Source organism: Ochotona princeps, chromosome 1 (genome assembly GCF_030435755.1).
Source record: "Ochotona princeps isolate mOchPri1 chromosome 1, mOchPri1.hap1, whole genome shotgun sequence".
In the NCBI taxonomy this organism is placed as follows: Eukaryota; Metazoa; Chordata; class Mammalia; order Lagomorpha; family Ochotonidae; genus Ochotona; species Ochotona princeps.
This window is the reverse complement of record NC_080832.1, coordinates 12579823-12601525: the sequence shown is the minus strand read 5'-3', so window position 1 is coordinate 12601525 and position 21703 is coordinate 12579823. Positions and strand designations below refer to the sequence as shown.

Below are 21703 nucleotides of genomic sequence, written 5' to 3'. Positions count from 1 at the left end.
ATGTGAGCACTGGTTAAATCAACCAAATACTCAAAAACAGGATCCTTATGTTTCCAAACAGCTCTCTCTCCTTGTTCTTCCCTGTTAATGTGTCTAGGAAAACACCAGAAGATGGCTGAAATATTTGCACTCACATGAGAGACCTGGATGGGATCCCATGCTCCTGGCTTCAGATTGTCCCACCCTGGGACATTCTCGCTATTTGGGGAGTACGACAGTGCTGGAAGGGGTTTTCTATGTGTCTCCTTCTATCTCCATCATTCTGCCTTTCAAATAAATAAAACCAGCTATTTTGGGCTAACAAACTAGTTATATCTAAACACAAAACTCACATCAATGCACAGCTGATTATAAAATGTCAAGAAAAAGTTCCTAATAGCACTTCAGTCTGGTCGCCTGCAGTTAAGGCTAATTCAACATTTCCCTTGTAAAACTCTATTTTACAATTATAATAAATTCCAAGATGAAACTCCATGCCTAGTTTGGGGGTGCAGAAAGTCGATAGAACACAGCAACAACTTCACTTTTCAGAGTGCAGATATGTAAAGAGAGTTTTACGGTTGTGATTGTGACATGGGTCTTTTCATTAATTTAGAAAGATTTTTTTTTCATTTTCTTGGATCTATATGTGTTTATTGGACAAATGCTTGGTTTTAAGTAAACTGGGCAGAATCTGCTACTCAAGTGGTACATACCTTTCTGAAGCTGAAATTTAAAAATTTGGTTCTGAAAAGTGACAGTGAATACGTACTTTTCATGAATGACCTGGACTAGGAACAAGTCAGCCTTCCCTGGTATAAGGGTAAGGAGGCTAACACTAGAACCCTGTGAGGTAAATACCCCATGGAGGCACAGTAGGGAAGGAAGTGAGCAGACCTCATCCTCCCACGTCCACAGCCGTGGCTTGGCAGTGCTTGGAGAGCGGTCAGTCTGCTGTACCTGACCCAATGGCCATCTGGAATGCGCAAGGCTTCTTGGCATTTCTGTCAGCGAATGGCCTCATTCCCAAAGCATGGCATGAGAATGAGCTAAAGGGCCAGTGCCTGAGATGGAGAATAAACACAGAGGACTCAAGAGACTTTAACACTGCCTGGCATCACCATGGGAGGAAGTGAAACCAATGTTCCAAGGACCGTGGATTCTGCACAGCCAGTGACTTCCAGTAAAATTCACAAAGATAAAAAGCCAGCACACAACGATCCGTTTCAGAGTTTCCATCAAGCTTAAGACTATCTGGAAGCACAGAAGGTGCTCTGTTTATGGACATCTCCTAAATGGCCATTCGTGACTGCATGTCACGCACAGAGTAACACACAGCTCTAGAGATACCGAACAACAGGCAAAGTTTTCAAGATAAAAAGCATCCATAGTTTTATTTAACCTTGGCCTATCGGTTAACATTTACTAGTCCAGCTGACAAGGAGTAAAGATCTTCAGTGAAATGCTAACATCTCTCCAGCAGCTATTTAGTGAACACTTATCATATCTTATAAAATTGAAAAAGATGGTGGCCATGCCCTCAACAGCAGCTCTAACTATTGGTAGTAACTGCTCTGATTAGATAAAAACGTGAAGTTTGTAATTATACATCTGCACATTAGCAAACATAAGTATGTATTCAATAGTCTTATTTTTCAACTGAGAATGGAGCTAGAATTGCAAGCTTTATTAGTGCAGCATCTTTTATCAAGAGGGAAGCATTCTTTGCAAATTCATAAATCTGGAGATAATTAGAGACGTCTAGGTTCTAGTTCTGTCTTGCCTGAACCAAATGCCTGAATTTGTGTTAGAACATCTTTAGGAATCTCAATTACTTGAGGTTAAAAATCAGGTATGCTGAGTGTTTAAGATTTTTTTCACCTAAAATTGTGAGATTGTACCTATTTCAAGATATTTATATAGCAACCATTGTCATAGATAGACTAATAAATTTATGCATATCATATAATGCTAAAATTTCGTGGTTTTTTTAAGTTTGAGAGAAGAGTGACAGTGAAAAAGAAACAGAAGAGAACGCACTCCCACCCACCGATTCAGTTCCCCATATGCCTGCAATGACTGAAGCTGGACCAGATCGAAGCCGACACTCAGGAACCCAATACAGATGTCTCACATGGGTAGCAGTGGCTGGCCTTGACCGTCACCTGCTGCCTCTCAGGATGCGCAGCATCAGAAAGCTAGAATGAGAAGCCAGAGCTAGCACTGGAACCCACACCCTCCAATGTGTGGTATAAAGTCCTCGACTGGAATCCTAACCCCCAGGCCAAATGCTTATCCCCAAAGACTTAATTACTGTAACTGCTCAATGGAGTCACATGTAACTATCGCTGTTATGTTAAAACCATAAAAATACCTGAGGGTCAATATTGCCATGAAACTTCTTTTTAAAGGTGAAAAGTAACCAGGGGTGGAATTTGGGCTAGTGGTTAAGATACCAATAGGAACACTTGAGTTTCACACTTCAGTGCTTATCCTGGGTCATGGCTTTACTCCCAACTTCAACTTTCTGCTCACATGCATCCTTGGAGACAGCAGGAGACACCCACAGTGGTTGGCTCCCTGCTCCCTTTGTGAGAAACCTGAAGTAGGTTCCCAGCTTCCAGCTTTGGCCTGGGCAAATCCTGACCATCACGGGTATCTAGGGAGTGAACCAATGAATGGGAGCTTTCTGTCCTTGCTCTGCCTTTCAAATAATTATTTGAAAGCAACAAAACAAAACTTGCAAGGATTTAAAATATATTAGAAGTAAATTCTTCCATTATTAGAATAGCGCTGAGAATAAATATTTCATAAAGAAGGCTGTATGATACAGATGAGACAGCCATTTCATAGAAAATACTTACAAAATCAACTAAATGTTAAAGAATGCTGCTTGCACACTCCTAAATATGATTATGAAATGCTTTATGTTAATTTGTTATAAATTATGCATAGATGTCTATCTACAATAAACAAACAAGGATAAACTTGGAAGACAAGCTGATGTCAGAATAACCAACTCTCAATGGTATGAGAAACAGGAACTTGGAAACAATTTTTCAACTGTTTTCATATCTTTTAGACCTGAAAAACTCAAAGCAATACAATTTTAGATTCCTCACAGTTTACTGAATAAAATAAGTCAACAGTTCTTGCTGAACATTTTATACCCCATACATCACATTCTTATAAACTTGACTATAGTACTAAACTAATTGTAGGGATGATAAAGGACCATAATTAGCTGAGCAACCCCAAAATAGAAAAAGTAATTGCTAGTTTCTCATGGCTCTTCAGTATGATCCAGATGTTTCTGGTGAGAAACTGGGTATGTTAATATTCAAAATGATCTTTCCTCTTGCAAAAATATATAGGCAAAACCCAATTCACTAAATGATTATGGGATCTTTTTATGATAAGCTGTGTTGAGTCTAGAAAGACAAAGTCTTTGATCAGTAGGCACATCCAGGTTCCCATTTGATTTGGCTTCTGAGGGTTTGGCAAACAGAGTTGAAGACTAGAGCTCAAGATTCATTTTGAGATACACAAGAGAGTCCTCTTCTAACATCATTTTTATGCAAGATTGACTGGTAATATGACTTAGAAAAGGTAAGGAATTCCTCTCATCCCCATCCTTGCCATCTCTTTGGTGACAGTTCCAATGGCCTTCAACGTTCTACATCTCTGATGGCTTCCTGGGGAAACGACCTGAGTAGATACCCAGGCCCTGCAAACTGAGGGCTGGAAATACAGATCCAGGGCCTGCTCTATGTTAGCTACTCACAAATATTAAACAAAGCACCTTTCTCCCCATTTGGGCGGCTGGACCATGAAAACCACGAGCCAGTCTTGCCTCTTATATACAAAGAATCAGTGATCACTATCAAGTATGCAAAAGAACCCTTTGAAAAGGTATGCACTAATGTATGCATACTGACTTACCCCTAATTTTTGAAAACTGAATTCCCCGAAGTAACTGTGATTGGGGCTGACCACTTCACTGCTCCAGAGTGAAAAGGACTAACTCTGTTTGCTCATTTGCAAAACTGTATTACCCAAGTATGAATGATAAGCCTTTCCCAGTTTAAACAACCACTCCACCATCCATAAAACTAGGAACCTGTGCCTTTAAGGGCAACGTGCTTTCAACTCAGATTGAAAGAACACAGAAAATTAATTTAGGCCATTAAGTAGTTTGCTACCCTGATTCAATTAATGATACCAACTTGTTTTAGGCAAAGTTTATTCCTTTATTTCCAAGTATATGTTTATACATCATCTTAGCTAGTTTATACAGTCTTGCTAATTATTGTCTCATTCCAGTAGAAATCAACTCTATGAGAACAGGAGCTCTATATCATGTACACATTTGAGGACAGAGGACCTGGGCAGAGAAGATGCCCAGTAAGTAAACACATAAGTGACCAAGTGAATGAACTGAGCACTTAGTAACTGTCAGGATTATGCACAGTAATGAATGTTTAAATTCGAACAAGACCCCTCCTGCAAGGTTCTAATATGCTAATTAGACCCTTCTAAGGAAACCCTAACAATCTGATGTCATGGACGCATCCATAGCAGTATGAGTCACAGTTTCAACGGGAAAGCTCTCACTATGGCTGATCGTATCAAGAAAGGCCTCACAAAGACAAGAAACTTCAAGCTGAATCTTGATGCTTGAGAAAGGGAGAGGGAGAAAGAACATGGAAAGATATCGAAGGGAGATTGCAGGCTGAGCTGAGCTTGAGAAGAAATGAAGACATGGGCTGGTGTTGTGCTAAGGAGAAGCCACCACTTGGCTGTGCCCACCCCATACTCGAGTGCCAGCTGCTCTGCTTCAGATCCAGCTTCCTGCTAACACACCAAGGCAGGCAGCAGATTACTCACAGTCGCTGACACCCAGGTGGGAAAATCACGACGGACCCCCTGGCCCCTGGCTCCTGGCTCCGGCCTGGACCTACCCTGACTCTTGGGATCATCTGGGAAGTAAAGAAGCAGACGATCTGTCTCTCCCTGCTACTCTTCCAACTAATACATCTTGAGAATAAGAATAAAAAAATGAAAATAGAGAGATCAATAGAAATCAGATAACAAAGACACCTTTTGCCATAATTTTTATGTTAAAGGTTAGGATCAGCAACCTTTTTTTTTTTTTTAAGATTTATTTATTGTTATTAGGAAGGCAGATCAACAGAGAGAAGGAAATACAGAAAGATCTTCTGTCCACTGGCTCACTCCCCAAGGGGCCGCAATGGTCAGAGCAGAACAGATCCAAGGCAGGAGCCAGAAGCTTCCTCCAGGTCTCTCACGTGGTACAGGGTGCAAAGCCTTTGGGCTGTCCTCTACTGCTTTCCCAGGCCACAAGCAGGAAGCTGGGAGTGAGGCAGAGCAGCAGGGACACAAACTTAACCAGTGCCCTTCTAGGATTCCAGTGCATGCAAAGCAAGGATTTAGCACCTAGGCTATCACACCGGGCCCAATGATAGGATTTCAAACAAGGATTGGGACACATTCTGAGGTGTTTGAAAAACCTTTCTTGCTAATATATTGAGGACATAGTCATTGAACTCACATGCTTTTGGTTGTAAGAATTCTACATTTTGCTACAAGCTTTTCAATAACGAAAGCTCATATCAACCAAAATTAGATAAAATGAGATAATCAGTGAGAATTCTGAAAAAAGCAGAATTGAAAATATAGGCCATAAATATGTAATTAGTGTAGTTTTAATAAACACTGGAGTTCATGATATACAACAGCTACAGCTATGTAAACACCACAGAGAAGAACCAAAATAAATGCCAAGAATCTCAGCCGTGTTTCTGAGTGAAGAGCAGTATATAAAAGAATAAATAGATAAAAGGGACACAGGGTGCCATGGACGTGGGGCCAGTGACACATGCGAGGAGAAAGGAAGGAAATCAATGGAGGACAACTTCATAATTGAAGGCAAATCATTTTTAACATGGGTGGAGACCTGTGTTTACCAAACATGAAAGATCAGTATCAGTAGAGGAAGGAATTGTTTGTTTTTCATCTAAAAGGTCATTGTGAGCAGAAAAGACTAAAAAAAAAAAAAAAAAAGATGTTACCATAGAAACAGTTAAGGAAACTTTGCTATATCCAAATGATTCAAATTATATGGGCTCACTGACACTGAATCTATGTTGGGCAATCATCAACTTTTTCACCCAAATGTTTTCATTCATTTAAGAAGATACAAACACAAAATTATCATTTCTGTACTCAGCATTATGGTAAAGCTGGAACATTTTTACATAGTCATTTCCCAACAATTTAAAATAACTCATGATTAGCTGAACACCCATGATTAAAATAGCATAATTAAACTACAGGCTGTCAAACAAAGATCAGGAACCAGGTAGTTAGGTGTGAGTATCACACACACACACAGAAATGTCAATATCCCAAGAAAACTGAGAACAATCCAAGGGGAAAAAAAAAAGCCTGAACTCCTAAGCAATTGCTTTTGGGACAATTGGATAACAGCCTGCAGAGATAAGCAAGACCTGACCTGTCACCTTATACAATAATCAACTCTAAATGGTTCTAGGAACTAAATCTGTACCCAGAAACCTTCAAAATATTACAAAACAAACAAAAAACCCATAGGAAGCACTCTCCAACATATAGGGACAGTCAAAGACTTCTTGCAAGAGACTCCAAAAACACAGGCAGTCAAAGCCAAAGTCAACAAATGGGACTACATTCAACTAAAAAACTTCTATACAGCAAAGGAAACAAAGTAGCGAAGCAACTAGCAGAATGGGAGAAAATTTTTGCATATTACACAACTGATATGGGATTAACATCCAGGATTTACAAAGAGCTTCAGAAACTCAGCAACAGCAAAACAACCCCGTGAAGCAATGGGCAAAGGAAATGGACATTTTTCAAAAGAACAAATTCAACTGGCTAATATACATATGAAAAGGGAGTCTAGGCTAGTTTCTAAAAACCACTCATCTTTGGATGGGCATCTGAGTTGTTTCTTGCCTTTGCTGTTACGTGTTGTGCTGCTGTGAGTTTAGGAAAGATTCCTTTCTCATACTGCAGATTTCATTTCTTTTGGATATGCTCCTAGGACAGGATAGCTGGGTCATATGGCAGGGTTATTTGCAGTTCTCTAAGCACTCTCCATACTGATTTCCACAGTGGTTGTACTAGATTCCCATAACAGAGAAGGAGGGTGCCTTTCTCCCCACACCCACGCCAGCAGGTGTTAGTAGAGTTCTGAATGTAGGCAACCTCACTGGAGTTAGGTAGAACCTCAGTGTGGTTTTCATTTATGTGTCCCCAATGACTAGTGAGCCTGAGGATTTTGTCATATGGATATTAGCCAGTTGAATTTGTTCTTTTGAAAAACGTCTGTTCATTTCCTTTGCCCATTTCTTCACAGGGTTGTTTGTTTTGCGGTTGTTGAGTGTCTGAAGTTCTTTGTAAATCCCGGATATTAGTCCTCTATCGATTGTGCAGTGTGAATTTTCTCATCTTTTAAGATTTATCTATTTCAAAGGCAGCCTAGCAGAGACAGGAGAGCTGCAGGTGAGCCTTGTACCCACCGACTTAACTCCCTGAATGCCTGCACCACCTGCTGCCTCCAAGGCTGACTAGTAGGAAGCTGGAGAAGTGTGGAGTAGCCTTGACTCAAAGCAGGCACTCAGGCATTGGAAGCGGCATTCAAGTACGGGCTCAACCACTGAGCCACAATACCCACGTCAAGACCAACTTTCACTCCTGTCTCTCATCATCATCTCTAGTCCATCAGCAAATTTCGGGGTCATTTTTTTAAAAATTGAGATTCTCACCTCTCTTCCCATTTACTATTTAATACCCAGTTCAAACTCTTGTCTCATGCCTTGATCAACATAAATCTCCCTTTTTTACACTGACAATATGAATTAATATTTACATTAGATTCACTCAGTACTAGGAAGTACACATACTATAACATTCACCATGCTAGATAAGGTACAGGGCACTAGTGTGAGTTCTATAGAAATTGGCCTGAAGATGCCACACGTTTAAATGGTGTTTCATGAGCACACAATTAGAACAGTATTTCCAAAAGAACAAATGTGGAGGCAACACAGATACAGGGGTTCTTTCTCCTCTGTGGGCTTCTGACACTTTCCAAAGCTGGCCACACACTGTACCAAATGCAGTAAGACGTTTACACACAACAAAAATTGGGGATTTTACAATTGATTAGTTGACGCAATCCTAGTCTTGCATTTATAAAACTGTTCAGTTTTCTGGGAACTAGCATTTTGTAGGTCATGGATGCCCCTGAAGGGCTCAGGAACAGAACACTGCACAAAATGTAAGCACAGCTAAGTCCCATGAACGTGTAAGACACCTCCGGGAAGACAGACATGTTTAGGGTGTTATTGATGGAAATAGCGCACACATCAGAGATGCCAATATAATCATCCATCCAGCCTGTGTCTTCCTTAGCATGATTTCTGTGTAAAAACTACTCAGCTTAAAAACAAAAAACAGATTAGGATTTTTGAAAAAGAGGTCCAATAAAGTAGGCCCCTTTTTAAAAGTTTTTTTTAAACAAGTATTTTTTTCAATTCATGAAGTGATAGATTACAGCTTACCAAATATTTAAAACATGAAGAAATCATTGCTTGACATCACATTGAACTTGGGATGCTATCAAATAACATTTGTATAGAGAAAAAACATTAAAATCTCAAGGCCCAGGTATGACAACCTAGTGCCTCAAGTCCTTGTACTGCAGGCACTGGGATCCCATGGCAGCATTTGTTCGTGTCCCAGCAGCTCCACTTCCCACCCAGCTCCCTGCTTGTGTCCTGGGAAGGCATGGGAGGATGGCCCAAAGCCTTGGGACCCTGCACCCTTGTGCGAGACCCAAGGGAGTCTTTTAGCTCCTTAGTTCAGATCAGCTCCAGCCATTGCGGCTGCTTGGGGAGTAAATCAGTAAATGAAGGATCTTTTTCTCTTTCTCTCTTGGATCTGCCTTTCTAATAAGAAAAATAAATACTTAAAAAAATTAAAATTAAAATCTCAAAAGATAATTTCAGCTTAAACACAATAAACAAATGTGTTCTGTTCTGTCTTTTGTTGGCTTATAAGGAAGATCATGAGTGAGTGTAACAAAATGTAAATAAGTTTTTTAATCACAATGGAAATGTTAGAATCTTCATAAGAGGCCCAAATTGACTTTTTCAGATGTATTCTTAGCTAATGCTGTTATATTCTCATTTATTATTTTTTATGCTTTTCAGTAAGCTCTTTTTTGGATTTAGGTTTTCTTTCATGGTGTAATTGACTTAGATACCATACTTAACTAGAAAATTGTTTAAGATTACTAGGAAAGGCATTTTGAAGAGCAGCAAGTGATTATCTTTGCACTGAAGGCTTAGAAAACGGATGGCTGTAAGGAGGAACACACTATTGTTTTCTTCACTTGTTTCCTTTTCAATCTTCTTAAAGTCTGGAAATGAACTCGTTGCACTGAGTAGTGATTTAAGTAAATCATTCTGTATGTAACATTTTTTGGTTCTAAAGGCAGATCATGGACAGCATTACTCACTGGCTGGTTCCCCAAGGGTAACAGCTAAGTGTCCAATGTGAATGGTAGCGGTGCAGTTACTTGAACATTTGTAGCTTTATCTGAGTAAGCTGGAGTCAGGAAGCTGAGCAATCAAACACAGGAACTGTGGGATCCAGGCCTAAGCAGCGCCTTAATCTCTAAAACATTATGTCTTCTCACCTTATATCCTCTTAGGAGCCTGCCCAACTTTATCTGTTACTTGTACTCAAAGGGTCCATGTGTTGGACATTTGGTCTTTCATGTGATGTTGGAGGTGGGATCATTCGGAGTTCCTGAGGGCAGGATGGATGCAGTTCTGGGTTCCTGGCTTCTGCCTGGTTCAGCCCTGGCTATTGTGACCATAGAGGAGTGAATCAGTGTATGGAAGATATCACCCCTCACCCTCTCTCCCTCCTATTCTCCCAATTACTGTGCCTTTCAACTAAATAATTTTTAAAAAAATCAGCCAATGCTAAGCAGAAAATGGAAAACTACAAGAAATTTTATAATACTGTCAATTATATTTTAGAGTATGATATGAGGAGTTCAGACATTTCTTTGATGTGACTATAAACAAAAATAGCTCCAGAAGGCACTTGTCAAATAGATGTCCTTGGTTAACCTGTGTTGCATCACAGTGTGGTATGCTGTCTCCCACAATGAGAAGCAGATAGTGTCCTTTTTGCTCCACTTCCAACGTAACCCCCAGTTAATGAGCCTGAAAAAGCAGGGGAGGATGGCTCCAGGGCTGAGCCACGTGGGAGACCTGGCGAGAATCCCAGGCTCTTGGTTTGCAGCCTGGTCAAGCCCTGGCTGTCCCAGCCATTCAGGGAGTGAACCAGGAGATGGACTATACCGCCCTTCCCATCTCTCCCACTCTTCCTGTAATTCTTTCAGATTTCTTTAGAAAATAAGCAATAATGCCAACGCCAATTACAGGCAGTTGAAAGCACAATACTTCAGTGTTATACTATTTCGCTATGTGTTTTGAAGCCTATATTTAAGTTGATTACAGTCACAGAGATGTTCATTCTTAAGAGCAAATGAAACTGCATTGCAGTCTGACTGCTCATCCATAATTCAGAAACCCAGCCTAAAACATTAGGCTCCAACAAGCACAAATATTGGCAAAGGTGAAATATTGAACTGCTATGGTAGAAGCTGAATTCTGTAGCAATCTGTGTGTGTGCTTTGATTTTCCAGCACTAGAAACAAAAATTTAAAGCAGAAGAGTGAATGATTATAGATACAGATAAATAAGCAAGGTAGTAAAGACAAAATTCAAGAGGTACACACTCTTCGTTAGCTGTGAATCAATCTCACAGTAAAACCTGAGAAGGCACAAAACAAGGTAAAAATAGCTGCTAATTATCTATTCACACACAAAACAGAAGGAGAGGCAGAGTCTAAAAGAATGTTCTCAGACATTTGAAAATCGGAACTCTGATTCTGTTTAATAGAAATTTAAATTTCTCGGTTTGTCTTAGTTATTTGGGCAGTAACTCCATCCCTCTACTTACTGAGACCTTCGTCATTTGTTTGAAGGAACAAGCAGGTAAGTAAGATTCCTGAACATCTGTGATGGAAGACGGACTGTGGCCCCGCGTTAAGCTCAAAGCAGCTTCGAGGATGTGCAATGAGAACAGCGGACAACACACTCCTCGCCCACAACGTTAGCAGAATTCATCCAGCTCAGCTGGTTAGCAGACATCAGCACCAGGTCAGGTTCACTTCCTGCCTTTTCAACTTGCTTCTAGGGATTCAGGCCAGAAGCACTGTATTTGTGGTTGTGTAGACCTTACATTTTGTATGTATCAATAACTTACTCTGAAGTAATTGTTGCTAATGGCTAATAATATCTAGTGCTGAGGAATCCTGCCTCCTCCTCCTCCTTAATTTTAAGTCTAACTCTGGGCCCAGCGGCATGGCCTAGTGGCTAAAGTCCTCACCTTGAACACGCCGGGATCCCATATGGGCGCTGGTTCTAATCCCGGCAGCTCCACTTCCCATCCAGCTCCCTGCTTGTGGCCTGGGAAAGCAGACGAGGACAGCCCAAAGACTGGGGACCCTGTACCTGCATGGGAGACCCAGAAGAGGTTCCAGGTTCCAGGCTTTGGATCAGTGCAGCACCGGCCGTTGTGCTCACTTGGGGAGTGAATCATCAGACGGAAGATCTTCCTGTCTCTCCTCCTCTCTGTATATCTGACTTTGTAATAAAAATAAATAAATCTTTAAAAAAAAAAAAGACTAACTCTTCTGATTTGATCAGGTACCCTTGTAACATGTTTTAGCTACTTTGTAGGGAGGAAAATTGATATGTTCAATCACATCATCTCATAAATTGTTGACTTTATGTTAGCATAAAATTCATAGAATCATTAATGTTCTTCACAAACACTGGACAGTTAGAAAAAAATGCAATAAATCTTTGCAACACAAAGTTATATCAATCTTCTCATCCAGTTTTCTTCCAGGAGTAATTGGACAGCTTAACCTATCATAGCATTCATAATTGAGTTTCACAACAATCCTTAAAAGGAGTAAGCCAAATGGAATTTGGTCATGCTTTACAAAGGAGGCATCTAGAAAAATAGGTGTTAAATAAGTCATCCACTGTCATGGTCCTGGTACAAAGGAGAGTGGGGGCCACAGATTTTGGTCCCATTTTACACATTTCTCAAAGACTTATTTATGCATATACACCCACTATAGCGCGCGCGCGCGCACACACACACACACACACACGGATATTAGCACTGTAGTTTCTTCTCTCGTTGTTAATAACTGCCTTCGCAATAACTGCCTCCAATCAAATCATGATCAGAATGAAGTGAATGAGTGTCGGATTCTAACTGAACCCTTTTCAAATACTATCTTTAAAACTTTCCTTTATTGTGTGTGTGTATACACATCTATATAGTGTGTATATATAGCGTGTGAATATATAAATATATATGTTGTATATATACACACACTATACATGTATATGACACATATAATATGATATATATCATCCAGGAAAATTTCACATTTAATATACATAAAGGAAAATTTGCTCTAGGACCTAACTATCTTGTCCACACTGCCCTATGGGTCCTGCAGGTTACTTTTCCATCATTTAGCAGAGGATGCCACTGAGGTATGAAACAGCATGGCAGACAGAGGAACAGAATCCAAATTCAACTGCTCCATGAATGTGAGTCAAGATATACAACCTAAGTTCCTTGGGAGTGGACAAATGCTATCCGTTTCTTAGCCTGTGAGAAAGCTTTTCACATGTTCTTTCTGCCTAACCAGTGTTCTGCTGCAATGACAAGGCGATTATCAAACAGCCGGCTGAAGAGAACCACTCACATCACAAACCAGTCTAGGCGGAGGAACACAAAAAGGACTCCCTTAACTATAGGAGCTTTCGGCCAACTTGCTGATTGCTGGTCAGACATGTAGGAACCCACAGTTCTATCAATCTTATTTTCTAAATGGATAATGAACAACCATTAAAGTCACACTAATGCAGACAAAAATTATAAGAGGATTTTTGTCTTATTTCTATATAAAGAGTACCTTGCATCAGCACAGATTAAGACTTTAGAATACCAGTAGTCCATTCTACACTTTAAAATCCAAATTTAGTAGATTCAGAGCTGAGTCAGTATTATAATTTAAAAACATCAGAAGAATAAACCTGACAAATCTGCTCCTTACCTTGCAACCTCTGCATGACATTGGCAATGTCCCGAGGAGACCTTGAAGCTGCTCTCGAGGTTGCCATGGTCCTTCCTGTAGCATCAGACCAACATCAAAAGAATGTTCACCAGAAGCAGAGCAGGTCTGTGCTGGTCCAAAACCCAGGTGAACTGTTCCAGATGTACCACGTCGTCATCAAGCCCAAGTAGTTGCAAAGTCAGTGGTGAAGAGGCAGCATTCTCAAATATTACACCATTCCTTTTCTCAACTCAAGGACCTGAAAACCAGAAAAAGTACAGTCTATGTATAAAATCTGCAGACAAACATAGTACTAAAGGGGCCATATTTCTACTCAACCCAAAAGCCTGACTCACTATCAAGTGAAATAATGCATGTAAAAAGCCACTTACTACAAAGCAAATTGCAAGTGTTCCTATGATACTTCATAGCATGCACAAATGGAATAGTGTAAAATCGCCACAAGGAGACTCGTTCACTTTATTCACAGGTTCTTCCTAAACTAAAAGCTTTCTCTAGCATTCTGGGAAGGTAAAAGCACTTGTGGACAAAATAGTGAATTTTATTTCTCTATTCACAGGTCCCCTGTACTCTTTTACCTTATTTGAAAATATATATATTTTTGCTTCACTAAAAAAGTTTTGAATGGCAGAGTTAAGGAGGAGAAACACAGAGGTTTTCCATGCACTGATTCTTTTCCATAAAGGATGCAATGGCCAGGGATGGGCCAGGCTGAAGCCAGAAGCTTCTCCTGCAACTCCCATGTGGGTGAAAGGGCCCAAAAGTTGGGCCACCCACCACTGCTTTCCCAGACACATTAGCAGGCATTAAAAGTAGGGGACCAGGTATTGAACGGGCACCCATATTTTGCTTTACTTTTAGATGCTTTCTGGGAACAACATCACCTCTTATCTCCCAAGAATACATTGATGAGTTAAAACATTGTAAAAGGAAAAACTTTCTTTGTAATGATTTGTTATAAATATCATAATTTTAAAGTCATCCTAACTTAGCTTCCCTCCTCAACAATAAGTTGATAAACAGTAGACTCTGTCCTTCAAACTCCTTCCTAAATTTTCTGCATCAGTCAAATGTAGTTGATCACTCTGCACTGGAGGAGGGGCGGAGAAAGTAGACCAAAAGGTGATGAAAGCTTAAACCTACGGTCATCCAAAGAGGCAGTGGTCTCAGCCCCAACAAGACAACCATCGGTCAGCAAATAGTGTACTCAGAGAACAGAACTTAAGCAAAGGGTCCAAACCAAAGTGGTTCATGCAAGAGTGATACTTTATTACAATTCACACTGCATCTATGGGTCATAATGATGCTGTCATGAAAGGGAGTGAGTGAAGGGAGTAAAAGAATGGCAAAAGGAAACGCTAAAGAAAGCACAGAACATATAGGAGGCATGAGTCCCCTCCCTGAAAGAAAAGGAACAAGATTTCATGAGTGCTATGAGAAGTATGCCTGGAATGTGTGGTCCATAAAGCAACATTATTTATGAAAGGTTAAGTAAGAGGATGCAATTCCATTTTAAACTGGAATTGTCAGCACTATCATATCGAAACTCACCTACACAAATGCAAAACTATCAAAACAGGAAAACATTGCACATGACTGCTGATCTGTGTGAAGAAACATCAAAGGACAGGGACCAGGAGACAGCACTAACTGCTCGCTGGACAACTTAGGTGGGGAGTGAGCCAGTGAACAGTGTTAACTGGCAGGAGGGCAGAGGCGTATCGCTGTGGGCCTCTGGAGAGGACAATAGAGGTGGAACTCAATATTTGACACCTTTTGGGCTAGACAGTCTACCTTTTGTGGGTGACTATCTCAGGGACTGTCAGAGGAGAAATAATTACATCTGTCCAGGCTGCCACAAAGCAATAACTGTAGCTCTGCTGAGACTGTATGCTCAGAAGCAGCCTCTATCTCCTAGGGAAATATATTTCACCTGTTTATGTATCAAGGCTAGATTTCCTAGGGGAAAAGTGCTTGGGGAATCTTATAAATGACTCCTCTAAGCTTTACAAGGTTAGGTTTTCCAAATGCAAGAATATAACTTTCTCAAATCTGCCTGACTGCTCGTCTGTTGATTACGTTTATCTAGAGAGTGATGATGGGAAAAGGAGTTCACTGTTAGGTCAGCCATCTCATGCTAGGCCCTGCTTAGCACTTCAAGTTCACAGATGGCTAAGGCCATGACCCCTGTCCTTGATCAAGAATTGGAATAGATATTCGGTAAAGTTAAAGACTCTGCTTGGGATGACCACATTCCTCATCACAATGTGTAAGTTTAAATCCTGACTAACTTCCTAAAAATGTACACCCTGGAGGCAAGACATGATTCAAATACTTGTTGCTCTGCCACCCCTCTGGGAGACCTAGATTGGGTTCCTGGCTCCTTGCTTCAGCCTGGCTCAGCCATGGCTGTTGCAGGCATTTGGGGGATGAACCAGTGGACTGGTTCATTCTTTCCTTTCCACATTCAAGTCAGAATGTCCCTGGCTGTCTAGTAAGCGTTCACTGTTACTTTATCTGCTCATGACATGGGCACTAAGATTAATATAATACAGAATCCATGGTTGAGGGGCTTAGAATAGGGCAGGAGACATCACAGCAAAAATGTAAAAACACCAACTGGGCTCTGGAAACCCATGCTGAGAGGGAGTTAACAGATGAACTGATCTTGGTACCTGAGTAGGGTAAGATGAAAAAACATATGACTTATACTGGTCAGAATGAATAGCTGGAGTATGGCACAGGCACGATACAGCATAGTTCATACGTGGGATGGCTTAAGCTTAGACCCTGCAGGACTCTACAAGTGGAAGGGAACTTCCAGACGGTGGAGACTCACTTGTTCTGCTCACAAGCATGTTCTGGGCTCTAAGAAGCAACAGGAAGCCAAGGGGGGATCTGGGGCTAAGAGTGAGAAGGCAATTGAGATTACTGCAGCTACAGACTTTAAAGGCATAGCTGGGAATAGCAAGACTGAAGATTCAGGAAGATAGCTAGCAAAGTATCTCAGGAATCCAGGCAAGAGATAAGAAATAGGAAAAGAGGAGGGGGGGGGGGGGGGGGGAGACAGGGAGAGCAGGAAATAAGACCTGAGAAAGATTTACAGGATTGGGTATTGGTCAACCAGGGGAGATGTGGGGTGGAGCACAGGGGAGAAAGAGGCGGAGTTTCCAGGGTGGCTAAGGGAGGTTGAGGCACTTGAAAGTACTTTCAGAATCCACAGTTCACGGGAGTTTTTGCAGAACTGGGCTGCACCAGTGCTCAACCTCATCTTCTTCCTACACTCTTGTCTTTGCTACAGGTCTATGGATCCTTGTTTACCATCCCTTCCCATAAACCCCCGTTTAGTCTTCCAGATGGACAAATCTGAAGTCTCCCTAAGTCCCTAATCCATAATCCATAACATTGCACTTGCAACCTTCCCTAAACACAGGAGCACATTCAGTATGATTTATTCAATTCCTCTAGCACCAACACCGATACTAAGAGAAACACAGCTTGCTCTAAATGCATCTCCAGTACCACTGGTCACAGGCTAAGACTATGAACATTTAGTTTCCGTGGTACGATTATTATTCTTTAGCATTACACCTATTGACATCAAGCACATCCCTGAGTATGTTTTACATCTAAGACAATGCCCCCAACCCTCCTCTCTATACAGTTGCTGCAATATCCTTCCTTTTTTCACACATGAAACCTTACATGTTTCCTATGTTGTGAAACTATTTTTCTTACTTTTTACTGATACTTTAACCTAGTATCACTTGTTTTTGATATGAAGTTTCAAATGAATAAAATTGTACATAACAAAGAGACTGGAGATTAGGACGTATGAGTCTGGACTTTACTTTGACATTCCAGTTGATGGTATTGAGTGTGGAGGCTGTTAATAACTACCCACTGGAGAGATTATGGGGCCTGGAAATGAAGACATCAGACTAAGAAAATGTTGGTGTCTTAATTCTGCCTCTGACTGTCCATGTGACCTTCAGAAAACAGAGCTTGCAGGTTGTTGCTTTCTTTTGTAAAATAATGTAAACCTATCTTAAATTAAGTTCAATTTAATCTTTCTCAAACTGAACTTTAAACAGATAAACATATGATGCTACTAGCAGATTTATTGGCCCATGATAAAATTTCAGCAAATAATTGCTCACTCTCGTCTTCTATGGCCTGTCCTCTACCTGAAATACAGGAGTTGCCCTCAAATAGAGATATTTCAGAATGGGTCTACACCAAAACCAAGAGCATCAGCGGTGACGCCTATAATTATGATCGCTGCAAGCTTGTGAGATCTCTGAACTGATTTCATAGCAGTGGCCTAGTAGCAACAGGACTTACAGAACGGAGCACCACAGGAGGATACAGAGCTACCAGTGACCTCGTTATTCCAAGGGTTATTAGGATTTTCATTGATAAAGGATGTTATGAGACTGGGGGTGGGGAGGAATCAGGCGTGAATCTAGGGGTTGTAACATAAGAATTAAGTAGAAACCTGTGGATTGTATACCAGTTAATATTTCCTTCAATGTCCCCAAGCCTGTGTAGGAAAAGGAAATATTACAAAGGCAGCTAAATAAGTCCACCAGACTTAGCAAGAAGATAAGGAACCTGCAATATATTGGCTACATAACAATAGTATATACTGGGCAACTATCTGTAACAGACAGTGGTATTTAATAAGTAGGGATGAAATGACAACCAAAACCCTTTTAGGACCCACATGCCAGAGGTGGAGGGGGAGGATATAAATAATGCTGAAATAAAATAGGAAGAAAGGAATGGAGAGTCTACTGCAGGAGCCAACAGAACATCAGATGGATAATCTACTGAAGGCACTGGGGGAAATTCAGGCTGTTTGCTAACTGGGATTCCCCAATCTGGATCACGTCATCCTCCATTGACACCAACACGTGTAAAAAGCACAGCCGTAGAACAGAGGCATCATGGGAAGACAGTAAGGCACCAGAAGAAGTGCCCCTAGAACACATGTTGAGGCATTGCAGTTGATTGACAGCCATTAGCGAACTGCAGCAAACAAATGACAAGCCCTGCAGAAATTTGAGATGGGGTTCAGCTCTAACTGAAAAAATAAACAGCCAAAGCAAAAAGCAGTATGGGTACAGTCACTGAATAAATGTCTAAACATTTACAATAACATTACTGAAATCCAGCATTAAAAATTTTAGAAGCTATGAGTAGCCTTTTGCTGAATTCACATAGGTTTCATATTTTTAATTTAATTTTGTTCTCCATTCACTCTTTAGCGATGGCACTAATCAATAAACACTAATATAGCCGGAAGGGAGAGAAACATGCTTGTGTTAATATTTTGCTCATGTAAGCAAACACACAAGTTATCAGTGAGTGATGTTACTATTATGAATCAGACAATAAGAAGTGATTTGTAAGATTATGAACAAGTAGATAAGACAAACTATAGCGCAGACCAACATAACAGTGCCACAGTTCGAGTTTTTTGTAAGCCTGGAATAGGAATTACACCCAAAGATTTCTCCTACCTTCTTTCCATGGAGAATATATCACACCCCTTGCCAATACTAGTTTTTGTTAGTTTAAGCCACAGGGAAGAGAACATTCCAGAGACGGAGAAAGGTAAGTGTCCCCACGCATCTTGGGCAGAGGGAGTGGCTGCAGCAGGGAGCGGCCAGGGAGCCCAGCCACGGGCTTTCTGCATGCTGTTGAGGTTACAGCCCCCTTCTACTGCAAACAGGCTGCAGCTGCTGCACCACAGACAGCAGGCCCTGGTGGAGCAGCAAGCAGTTCGCCAGCATTTTAAAGCAAGCTGTTTCCAATGCCCTCCCTTGGTAGACCAGAATCAAGCTAAAGAAGTTTTTACACAGGAACAGCTCACAAAACAAACCAGTTTGTGAACAAACAGAAAGAAACAAGAATATTTAAACAAATGTTTTTTCAAAGGCCAATAATATTGTTATCTGGGTCAGTGTGATGTTGCTTTATCTTCAGCATGAAATGAAGTTAGTAGTGACCTGGCACATCTTGTTCTAAATTGGCCACAAAGTAATGAGCAGGGTCAAAAGCACAAGAGAAAATGGGCTTTTGCTACAATGCTCCCTTCTAGTGACGCCAGGAAGTTGTTCTGTGTGTTACTAATCTTTTCTATAGAAAGACTGTCAAGCAGTCCTTCAGACTCATCATGAAGCCAGCATTTGAGGCAGCTGCAGGTCATGTTGATAACCTTTGCGTGGCTGAAAGTTACGATTTCTGTCCCATAGGTCTGTTACGCACAAATGCTGCCTTTAACAGAGCTGTTCTGGTGTCAAGATAAAAACGGGATTTAAGAGGAAACAGCAGTTCGTCTACTTTCTAAATGTTCACAGAAAATTTTCGGATCAAAGTTCTCCACCCCCACGGAGTGGCTCAGAAATGAGCGGGCCAGGGGACTAAGGTTTCACAGCTGATCTCGCTCCCTGAGCTGCACCTGCAGGTCTTTATGCTAGCGGCTCCAACTTCAGGCATCCAGATGCTGTTAGCCCAGGCAGCACCCAGCCCCCTTTCCCATGGGGGTCTCCTGCCGGTGTCCCACGGGCATTCTGCGCTACATTCTGGCCCTTTGCAATGCACCAGCCCCTGCGGAACACAATTTCCAAGAACTCCCTCTAGAATACATCTCTCTGGAGAGGAGATGAAAGTTACCTTGATCTCTAGCGAAAGCTCTGCCTGAGAGCAAATGCACCATGACAGCGCCAGAGCAGGGCGCCGGGTCGGCCTCCGTACAGCCCTCAATTCCCTTCCTCAGGAATCCCTTCCCTTCCCCAGCTCTTGCTAGTAGCGGGTTGCGGGAGGTGTTAGGGAGGGAGCCAGGTGGAGGAAAGGAAGCTCCTGGGATTTGCTTAACGCCCTTCATTTTCCATCAGGATAGGAGGGTGGCTGCCTTTTGCTTCTGCACCATTGGAGCCGGCGTGCCACCAGCGGAAATGACAACTCAAGAGGGGGTATTAATAGGATATCTACGTACAAGATGCCAGGAGGCTCCCCAGCCTGCCTCTCTCCTTATCCAAGAGCATTACACACGTACACACCACCGTCGCCCCCTCCTTCCCATGCAGGGCTCTCAGCCTGCCATACAAGCACAAACTTGCCTACAATTTCTCTGCAGTTGATTCGTCTTGCACCTGTCTCTCCACAATCTGTCTTGCTCGCCCGCCACCTTTCCCTTTACCTTCTCTCTGGGCCTCCTTCAGACTCCAAGCAGCGAGCAGACTCGAGCAAGCAAACGCCTCCTCCCGGCTCCCTGCCCCCTCCCAGGGCTGCGCGGGACGGCGCGGGTGCGCGGCGGTGCGTCGGCTCTGGCGCCGCCGGAGCGCGGGCGCGGTCAGCAGGGCTGCGGGAAGCCCCGCCGCCTTGGAAACCGAGTACAACAATCTCAGCCCGGCGCGGGGCCGACTCGCCCCTGGCTGGCTCGCACGCACTCCCTCCCTCGTGCGCCAGGCTGCTCGCCACCCTCCCCTACGCTCCCCTCCCTGCGCGAACGGTTCCTCCTCCCCCAGTACACTGAGATGAGGCCTCCACCCCCCTCCTGCGCCCTGCAGTTCCAGTCGGCAAAAGAAGGTCGCCCAGGCTGGCTCAGCCCCTGGGCAGAGGCCCAGCTCTCTACCGAGGCCCGCCACACCCCCTCCCCAGCCCGACGCCCCGAGAGGTGCCTGTCCCTGGGTTAGCTGAGGGTGGGGACCCAGCTCACCGGCAGGCATCCCCGTCCCCCTTACCTCCTGGCTTGGTCTCAGCTCTTCTGCTCCGCAGCGCAAAGCCACTCTGTGACCCACCCTCTCAGCGACCCTTGGATGAGAAGTGGACGTCCACAGTGCCAGGACCTACTGCCTGGAGGAGCTCTGAGGCTCTGGCTGGTCGCTAACTTTTTGCCCAGGGTTTGCACTGCGTGGTGACCTGGGTGAACAGAGCATTCTGGAAAGACTGGGAGGTTCCCCGATGGTCCTAGGAAGGATGTGATGCAGCTCAAGAAACGCCATAGTCGGCCAGCTCTTTTCAAATCAGTTTCCACAAGGATTCCAACTGCTGACCGTGGGGTTGTCACATCAGTGGCCAAGAACCCAGTCAGAGGGAGACTCCTCGTGCTTCAAAGTTGCACAGTTGTGTTCTTTATCAGGCTAAGATGGCCTAGGCACCTGACACCTGAATGGTATTAACGCTCGATTGCTTATTAAGAGAATGTCAAACCACACCCTTAAGATTTTCACGCAGGTGCCCTGGGCTGAGGAGCCCTTTTAATCTTTCACCAGAAGCCCTTCTCAAGGAGCAAAAGAGATTCCAGGAGTTGCCTGGTAGCATTCGGGAGAATTGATTTTGTTGTGGTTTTACGGTTTCCAAGCAAAGTCAAACATAGTCTTTCCTCACTAACAGAGATTGAAG

General features: G+C 42.5%; 1 protein-coding gene across 1 annotated transcript in view; it reads right to left on the bottom strand.

Annotated features, from left to right (window-relative positions):
- Window positions 1-20761, bottom strand: part of SYNE1 (spectrin repeat containing nuclear envelope protein 1) — a 465933-nt gene extending 445172 nt beyond the window's left edge. Inside the window, exons 1-2 of the mRNA XM_058663996.1 lie at window positions 20499-20761; window positions 13271-13529 (exon numbers count right to left, since the gene is read on the bottom strand). Of these exons, the coding sequence (XP_058519979.1) occupies window positions 13271-13337 (67 nt within the window). The 5' untranslated portion in view covers window positions 13338-13529; window positions 20499-20761. The remainder of the gene's footprint in view (window positions 1-13270; window positions 13530-20498) is intronic.
- Between the last annotated feature and the right edge of the window lie 942 nt (window positions 20762-21703).